At 39.7% G+C, this 9531-nt stretch overlaps 1 protein-coding gene across 1 annotated transcript; it reads left to right on the top strand.

Moving 5' to 3' along the window:
* The first annotated feature begins 8198 nt into the window (after positions 1-8198).
* ecm1a (extracellular matrix protein 1a) lies at positions 8199-9531 on the top strand. The gene is made up of 3 exons (XM_056264156.1): positions 8199-8413; positions 8685-8944; positions 9040-9531. The coding sequence occupies exons 1-3, from the start codon at positions 8356-8358 to the stop codon at positions 9241-9243; spliced, it is 522 nt and encodes a 173-aa protein (XP_056120131.1). The 5' UTR covers positions 8199-8355; the 3' UTR covers positions 9244-9531.

Here is a 9531-nt window from a genome sequence, read left to right as displayed (position 1 = left end):
AAATGAAATAGATTAAAATATAGATTAAAATATCAATGTTAAAGATCTCATCTGGTTGCAACCTAACCCAAAAGTCACAATATTGCACCACTAGAGGGCACATGAATCCCACCACCCAGCTTGTGGGACCCTATAATGCTCCTTCTGAGCCTCTTTTTTCTGCACTGTATGTTTTCAATACAATTCAGTACTGGAAAGAATTAGAATGAGGTACATTTCTGTACCCTTAAGTCCATGTTAAAATACATATGCATAATCTAATTTGGTTTCTTACGTTTCCATAGTAGTCACTTAACTATTGTTATTTAACTTAGGCCTAAAATATTTAGCCAACAGAGCTCATTTAAATTGAATTTGTTTTCAGTCTAGGTTAATAGGAAGATATTTATTGTTTTGACGCATGAGCAGGCCATGAAGTTCGAAACAGTTTGCCAAAGTGAACTTTCTGGAAATGTTCGCTCTGGCATGTAAACACCTTCGAACTACCATTGGTCTGTGTGGCGATTACCTAATAGGTGCTCTGAGGCTCCGCCTTCTTTGATTTGGAAATGTTGGCCCTGTCCCACATGGCACACTTAGGGCCCTATTTTAACGATCTAAGCGCATGGTCTTAAGCACACGGCGCAAGTGCACTTAGGGCGTGTCCGAATCCACTTTTGCTAGTTTAATGATGGGAAAAATGGTCGGTGCGCTCAGAGCATGGTCTAAAACGGTAGTACCTATTCTCCTAATGAGTAATGGGTGTGTTTTGGGATTTCCCTGTAAAAGCCAGTTCCCTTTCGCATTCCCTTTAAAAGCCAGTTGCGCTCGCGCCATGGCGGATTCGCTATTTAAATGGCCGAATTTGCAAGCGGAAGGATTGAACTCCAGAGAGCAAACGGATCTGCTCGTGCGCGAGGTTAAAGGGGCACTTGGCAACTATTTCAACTTAATAAAACCGTTTAGAAATCATTTGAATGGTTTAATAACCTGTTCTGGAGAGAATGGTGACTTTCCCCGCTCCCACCAGCGTTCCCGCAGGCGCAAAACCAACCTTGCAACATCGAGACTAACGTCCCGGTAAGTTGGAAATAGGAAGTCTCGTGAGAAGCGAGAACGAGCGAGAACGAGCGAGAAACACGAAACTGCTTTATGGCAATTCGACATAATATGATACGATGTATTACCCATCTCGGTAGACATAGCTCCACACGATAAAGTTGGCCGGCTCCGATAATAACAAATGCACATAAGCAGCGGTAGAAAGCGCGAGGAAGTTACCGCAAGTGAGTTTTTTTATGACAGTGTTGTGAAAATATACGCCGCACAGCTGTAGGTGGAGCTCGATGAGAAAACATGCGACAACAAAAGTGAAAATCAGCGAAGAAATGGCTAGAGTTGCCAAGTTCCCCTTTAAAGCGTGCAAGCAGACCATCTACGGGACAAGCCGGATACCACCATATCTTTATGTACACAATATTAATCTTTTACATTGCAATCCTTTTATTTGTAATATTTGCCATGTTTGTGTGCTGCTGCGCGCCCCCTTGTGTGTGTAATAAGCAGAGTGTACGCGCATTGTTGACCCGCCTATATAGGCGCACATTACTAACGTGCTTTTTTAAATAACAAAAAAAATATTACGTCATTGACTTTAGACCAGGTTTCAGTTGGTCAATGGCGCAGTCCATTTCAGTTGTTTCAAAATAGCAACGCGCCAACAATGCGCCTGGACACACCTCATTTTCAGACCAGACCCAAATGCATTAGTCTCGCGTAGCCAGACCTTCAGACTGACGGCTGAAGGTCTGGAATTCATAGCAGCTTTCTTTGGCCAAGGCCCGCCCATAAGGCCGTTTGACCGACATGTCAAACAACCAATTACAGTTTGTTTCGTTCAGTGTCACGTTTCGGGGCATAGAAATGTCCAAATGTCCCCAATAACAACAGACCGGCGTGCAACAAGTCAGTCAGCATAGAAAATCAAAGAAGGAGAAGAAAACTTCAAGAGTCTATGCCGTGAACCTCGCATACTTTTGAGAATCCTACGTTTAGCTGATCTTGATAAATGCTCATTGTCACTCATGTAAACACAACAGTTTTTCTTCCGCAATCACCAATCACACGTCTGCGCTTTGTTTCCCGGCGGACCGAAAATAAACGCGACACTCGCGCCCCCCGGAAATCCGATAAAATTCAACCAATCAGATGACGACTTCGACATTCCTGAAGTGTTTCCAGTTAAGTGTACCATATGCATCAGACGTTTAGCCAACGTTCCGTGGGCGTGACGTCTGAGGCTGAGACTACAAATGCATTTGCTTTTTAAACAACGTAGCGCAGGACGTGAAAATGATAACTGCGTCGGGCTGAAACAAGCAAAAAAACACTTCCGTCGTGTCTGGCGCCGCATTGGGCCAGGTCTATGATAGGGCCCTTAATGTGCTTGCGATCTTGTGGACTTACAATGTCCACTGTGTTCACGTGTCCGCTTAGTCCACAATACTGTGTCCAAATTTGTCATTGTAGGTTTCAGAAGGGTGCTCGCAGGCACCCACTTTGCGGCCGATATGCGCCCTTTATGCGCACTATTGCCAAGCCTGCAGCAAGATCTGGAGCAGACTTCAACCCGACAGTCAAAGAAGACTCAGAAGACTTACATCACAAAACTCAGAAGAAGATTGCAAGGGTTCCGTTTGGGACAGGGCCCTCTCCTGTAAATTTCTTCTGTTCAGTCCCTTGAGGTTAGATGTCGGCCAGTAAAAACATGAACACACTGCCGCTTTGATAGTAGAAAATGAAGTTCTAATTGAAAAAAACACTAACACTGTTTTTCATGTTTAATATTGTAAAGCTGCTTGCTTTTAAACAATCTATTGGATAAAGTGGTATATAAATAAACGTGATGTCGAATTACAGCGCTCGTGCAAACATCCACATCGCTATGATCAGGTGCTTTCTTAGTTTTCTCATCGCTGTCAATTTTGTTGTGTGTTTATGTTGTTGTTCATAGGAAACTACACATCACATCACATATTAACATACTCATCTAAATGCCTCTTTCAGCAGCATTGAGTCAGGATGTTGGCTAACAGTATACCGCTGCATTTCGAACTTCTTTTACCCCAAAGCGAAGAACGAAAAAGAACTTCTGTGAGTACATCGGGGCCTTAAAGCCCTCGCGATCTTCCTCTGAGTCCGCACTTTCGTGATGTAATGCCGCTTTGACTGTCGGGAAGAAGCCTGCTGTGGATCTCGCTCATTGTGGGTTCTGCAAAAGTGCCCAACAAAGGCGCATATCGGCTGCAAAGGAGGCGCCCACGAGCACCCTTCAGAAACCTAAAAGGACAAATGTGACACCCTTCAGTATTGTGGACTCGCGCACGCGGCGGCCATTGTAAGTCCACAAGACCGCAAGTGCACACAAGGGGTGCTTCTTAATCGGAAGGCTACGTCCTAGTAAGGCTGCATATCTCGACTGCCATGTCAACAAGCTCCGTCAAAGGATGTCTGAAAGATGTCTGGAAGAAAGTTTGAAGGATCCTTGGAAGGCAGCCTTCATTTCGCGTCCTTCATTCAGCTCATTTTGAAGGATGCATCAAGTGTATCCTTCACGTCCTTCAACAACCCACAATCAATGCACACATTCCAATTCACAAAAAAGAACTGACTGAAAACAAGTCTGCACTGATCTTGTCTGAGTTCATTATGAAATGTAAGACAAAAATAATGATTTTGGAGATGAAGGCATGATGCTTTCTATTGATTTGTTGTAAATGAATCACATGATGCTAAACTGTGCGTAGTGTCAACCACTGGGAGACCACAGACAGTTGTCATTACCTATACTGCATTAATAGAAAGGCATGATATGAAGGTTTTTAATATAAAGTATTTTTCAATTATATTATATTATAATATTAATAGAATTTCGCATCGTGAACACAGGGGCGGAAACATTTATGATGTAGCCATGCATGCGTACTTGACTCATAGCGTTTAATGCTAAGGAGGACTTACAAGCCTCCAAAGGACTGGACTAGGAAGGACACAGCCTCACTAGGATTCAGCCTTCCATTTGAGAAACACCTGAAGTGCTTATACACTCTAAAAATGGTTGGGTTAAAAACAACCCAACTGGCAACCCAGCACTGGGTGACACCAGGAAATAACCCAGAAAATTGGCTTACACATTTTAAGCCAGCAGGTTGGGTTGAAAATTAAGTACATTAATTCAATTTTAAAAAATCCTTTCAAACTGAAGCCTTCATTTTTTTTTCTTATTCTGAAAATGCCTCTTTTTGTACAGTGTCATATTGTGTCGACCTCCTGTTTTTAGAAGCTATGTTTAAAATCACTAATAACACTAAAACTAATATTTCACAATTTACATAGATTGTTGCATTTCATTACATTATGTTATGTAGGGGTGAATTCAGGTAAATTGGGATACTTTATCACCCCCACAAAAAAATGTATCTCCCAAATGTCCTGAATTGACTCTCATCATGGTTTATATTTCCCCAAGACTAAAACGAACAAAATATAAAAACACCAGGACTTTGTCAACACTGCGAAATATCTAATCTGTGTTGTGACATGGATATCAGTAATATTTACACTTCTTGTAACATCTGTGAACTTTGATGAACTTTTGCTGCACAGATTTGTACGTACTGTTCATAACATCACAATATTATCTGACCTTCCAGTCGTCAATCCACCTCTTTAAATAGGCACTGACAGTCCAACTTGGCTCAAATCATTCACTTCAGGACATAAGCTGCAATGGAAATGAAAACTACACTCAGCATCATTCTAATTTTCCAGCTAACTTTAGGAGGTATGGCTTGCAAAATGCAAAATATTCATAAATTAATCATAAATTGCAGCATGCAGCAATTAAGGCATATTGACTTGCTAGCAAATAGATGCACACACACTAATTTGTTGTGCCCTCTCCCAAGCAGGAGGAAGGCACATTCACCCTCCGATGCAACTGGAGCCATACTTCCCTCCAGCCAAACCATCACTGGAAAACCTCAATGCCATGTGTCTACATGGAAATGGCCGTCCCAGATTTCCTGCCAGCTACATCTCATCTTCACATTACGGATATTTTTATCGAGCGGGAACTGCAGTAAATAGAATAGAAGCGTGGTTTAGTGAGTGCTGCCAGAAAGGTGTGTTCTATGGATGCCAGCAGATCGTTTGCTGCGCCAAACAGGCGGTGAGTACAGACTGAGAACAGGCATACTGCATAAAGAGACATACTGATCCCTATTTTCATTGTTTTTCCAGTGGGAAACTGCTTTGTCCCTTTTCTGTTTTGAGGAGAACGCCACCATGACCTTGGTCCATGAGTGCTGTAAGAAGCAGGGAGAAGAAAGATGGAACTGCTTTGAAAGAGTGGCTCCTAACCCCTCCTTCCAACCCCTCTCTGGTTACAGGGCCCCCATAATATCACCTGATAGGATTTTCAACTGGGACCCCAACACCTGTTAAAGGTCAAGATGCTAAATGATTATTTCTTAATGCCATATGCCTGAGCATTTGTATTTGTTTTAGCAACACAAAACGTGTGTCAATAATAAGTTAGTGCACGAGGAGTACCGAGACTTGTAGTGTATGAAGAATAAACAATGTGTCAATAATATATATCATAACTGCCTTCTTTTTTCTTAAATATCCAACATACATATAGGCTGTACCCTTTCAAAAAGGACACATTAGGGAATGTTAGTAACTTAAAAGTACATATTAGTACATTTTGGAAGAAAAGAGTGTACCTTTTTTTAGTGTGTGTATATATATATATTATATATATATATAAATACACATACATACAATAGCTAAATTATTGATTACACCCCTGTATATATGTAATTTATTTTTTATTTAAAAAAAATTATATATATACTGTCATGTTGTCATGACAAAGACACTGACAGGTTATGATGTATTGGTTTACGTCAAGGTGTTATTACCAAGACATCTCAAACAATGTCATATTTGCATTAAAATTTCATTATTGAGCGAATGACACTTAATGACAGTTGTCATAAACATGCACGAATCCTCCTTCATAATCATGACGTGTCATGACATGATTATGAAGGTGTCATGTCAGTCTTATGCACACCCCTTCAAGTAAAGTGTTACCAGCATTTAATTCATATTTGTTCACAACTGGGAAATAATCAAATGGGATTTCACAAACTTGATGATGGTTTCGGTACCGTACATCTCAAATAATTTCTTAGAACTCCCTGCTAAAATTGGTATTTTTCTTGCTTTGTTCAGCTGCCAGAAGTGGGATACATCAAGATATTTTATGTTTTTCTCAATGCAGCTCCTCAAGCATGACATATCACATTATTGCCCGCAGAACTGGCTGGTTTGCAAGAAGTCATGGGAGTATTTCTCTCATGTACTTGATAAATCCATTTTAATTAGATAAAAAAAGATAAGATAAGATATTTCCATGAATCATGATCTATTTACGTATTTTTGCCCATGATTGCTATTAACAATATGGTCAGAAAAAAGGTTTCTGGTTGCTGATATGGTAAATTTATGTGCTGTTAACAGCTTAAATGAGCAAATAGGTTTCACAAAGTCAGCCTCATAAATCCTCCCTAAAAACATCCCCTGTTTCTCACACTTAAAATACGGGAAACATGCTGAATCAGAATGTCAGATGAGGGTTTAAAACTCATAAACCGGCCTGTAAAGTAAAAAAATAAAGTGATTATTTTGCCATATTGTCAGGAATCAGTAAATAAAAAATGCAATTGTGTCTTTGAATCGATATCATCATTGCTAGTAAAATTAGAGAAAACTGTGAACTAACCATATTATAATTTCTGCCGCTTTGCACATGCACTGAAGCAATTGAAATTCATGACAAAACCATGACCTACACAAAGTTGTGGTCAGAATTATTGGCATCCCTGGTAAATCAAAGATGGCTGTAAAAATAAATCTGCATTGTTTATCCCTTTGATCTTTCATTCAAAATATTTGCAAAAATCTAACCTTTCATTGAAGTAAAAGAACCGAAAGTAGGGGGAAAATCACATTATGAAATAAATGTTTTTCTCCAAAAACATGTAGGCCACAATTATTGGCACCCCTAGAATTGTTTATGAGTTAAATATCTCTGAAGTATATATTAAAAAATTTAGCACACCAGGGTGACTAGGAACATAGCTATGACTTCTTGTTTCACATGAGTATAAATATGAGAAAACAAAAAGGCCAAATTCCCTTTAACATCCATCACAATGAGTGAAACCAAAGAATGCAGTTCTGATGTGCATCAAAAGATTGTTGAGCCTCACAAACTAGAAAGTGTTGTAAGAAAATGGCTAAAGCATTGAAGATTACCATTTCCACCATCAGGGCAATAATTAAAAAGTTCCAATCAAGTAAAGATGTTACGAATCTGCCTGGAAGAGGACGTGAGTCTATATCGTCCTAATGCACAGTGAGGGGGAAAGTTTGAGTGGCAAAAGACTCTACAAGGATCACAGATGGAGAATTGCAGAGATTAGTTGAGTCTTGGGGTCAGAAAGCCTAAAAAAAAATCAAACAGCACCACATGTTGTTTGGGAGGGTGTCAAGAAAAACCTCTGTGCTCATCCAAAAACAAACTGTATAATATTCAGTTGTCTGACACGACAGTGAACCAGAGAGATGAAGCACCAACATGGACCGGCGAATCTGAAGGATCTGGATTATATGGAGGAATGGTCTCTGATCTCTTGTCAGGTGTTCTCCAAACTCATCAGGCATTATAGGAGAAAACTCAGAGCTGTTATCTTGGCAAAAAGGGGTTGCAAAAAGTATTTAATAAAAGGGTGCCAATAATTATGGCCAACGTGCTTTGGAGAAAAGCATTTATTTCATAATGTGATTTACCCCCCACTTTCAACTCTTTTACTTCAATGAAAGGTTATATTTTTGCAAATTTTTTGAATGAAAGATCAAAAGGATAAACAACGCAGATTTATGTTTACAGCCATCTTTGATCATATTTACCAGGGGTGCCAATAATTCTGACCACAATCAGTAGCCTACTTATTGCATTCACTGTAGCTTTAGTGAACTTTGCAGAATCATATTTTGACTATCCACTGCTTTGACTTTGAATTCATATTATGGGGGAGTTTAATTAAAGACAGATAACCGTAGGCCCTTATCTCCATACTTCAAACTCTGCTGACCCACCAACTTTGGCCCGCCTTTCATTCTCCTTCCAATCCCTTTAAATAAAGCCTTGCAATCTTTTAAAACTTGTATCAGACCTGAAGAAAACAGTGCACATTTGCAAACTGAAAGCAAGGATATTTTTACTGCAGAAATTAACCAGTCATGTTTTGGAAAAGCACACTTGTGACTACTTTGATTCTTCATCTAATTTCATTGGGAGGTATGTGCCTTAACTACAAAACTTTATTCTATTTATTGTCTTCTTATTTTGGAGCGAAAAAAAGAAGAAGAAGCCTTAAAAGCGTCTTCTAAATGAATAAATGTAAATGTATGTATTTCTCTAATAGATAGTTGATGTTTCATTCTCTGACTTTCTTATTAATACATTTAAGATGGACCTTGACAAAAAAAGGTTACTTTTCTGCATAATATTAATATCTTGTCCTTCATCAACTTCAGCTACTTGGTTATTTTGTCCGTCTTCCATTTAGTTGGACAGAAATTTTACCCTGAGGTGCTGCTGGAATCAAACTTCCCTCCAGCCAGACCTTCGATTTACAATCTCAAGGCGATCTGTCGTTATGGCAATGGCCGCCCCAGATACCCTGACTCCAGTTTCCCTTCATCCAGTTACGCTTACGCTCGTCGTGCTGGAAAGGCAGTAAACAGACTAGAGGCATGGTTCAGTCGGTGCTGCTATGGAGGTTTAGCCCATGGAAATGGACAGATCCTTTGCTGTGCGAAACAGGCAGTGAGTACACAGAATGAGAAACATAATATGTCATTTTACTATTTACATTTTACTGAACGGAAAAATAATTGTCTTTTCCCCCCTTGTTTTCGCAGTGGGAAACTGCTTTGTCCCTTTTCTGTATTGAAGAGTACTCCACCATGACCTTGGTCCATGAGTGCTGTGAAAAGAAGAACGAAGAAAGGTGGAACTGCTTTCAAAAAAATGCTGCTAACCCCTTCTACCAACCCCTCTCTGGTTACAGGGCCCCCATAATATCACCTGATAGGATTTTCAGCTGGGACCCCAACACCTGTTAAAGGTCAAGATGCTAAATGACAACCTGAGCATTTTTATTTGATTTAGCAGCACAAAACCTGTGTCAATTAATCAACTGTGAAGAGTCAGAATATAACATGATTTTCAAGTAAATTAAACATGCACAGTGTAGAAGAGCTGGCATACAACCCTGTGCATCAATTTATTTATCTTCACATGTATTATTGCATACAGAAAACAATGTGCAGCAGCTTGCTATCACTCAATGTATTTCCAAAGTTGTAAAAAGATTCAAATAAATCTGAAGCCTTTTCATTGTTTAACCTTGA

Source organism: Rhinichthys klamathensis, unplaced genomic scaffold, assembly GCF_029890125.1.
Source record: "Rhinichthys klamathensis goyatoka isolate OS25496 unplaced genomic scaffold, OSU_Roscu_1.1 h1tg000217l_1, whole genome shotgun sequence".
In the NCBI taxonomy this organism is placed as follows: domain Eukaryota; kingdom Metazoa; phylum Chordata; class Actinopteri; order Cypriniformes; family Leuciscidae; genus Rhinichthys; species Rhinichthys klamathensis.
Note: the sequence above shows the minus strand (reverse complement) of the source record. Positions and strands in the feature narration are given on the sequence as shown.

Coding starts and splice junctions, on each gene's coding strand:
- ecm1a (XM_056264156.1), top strand. CDS start 8,356: ATGTTTTGGAAAAGCACACTTGTGACTACTTTGATTCTTCATCTAATT. Junction 8,414..8,684: donor TCATCTAATTTCATTGGGAG/GTATGTGCCTTA, acceptor TCTTCCATTTAG/TTGGACAGAAATTTTACCCT. Junction 8,945..9,039: donor TTTGCTGTGCGAAACAGGCA/GTGAGTACACAG, acceptor TTGTTTTCGCAG/TGGGAAACTGCTTTGTCCCT.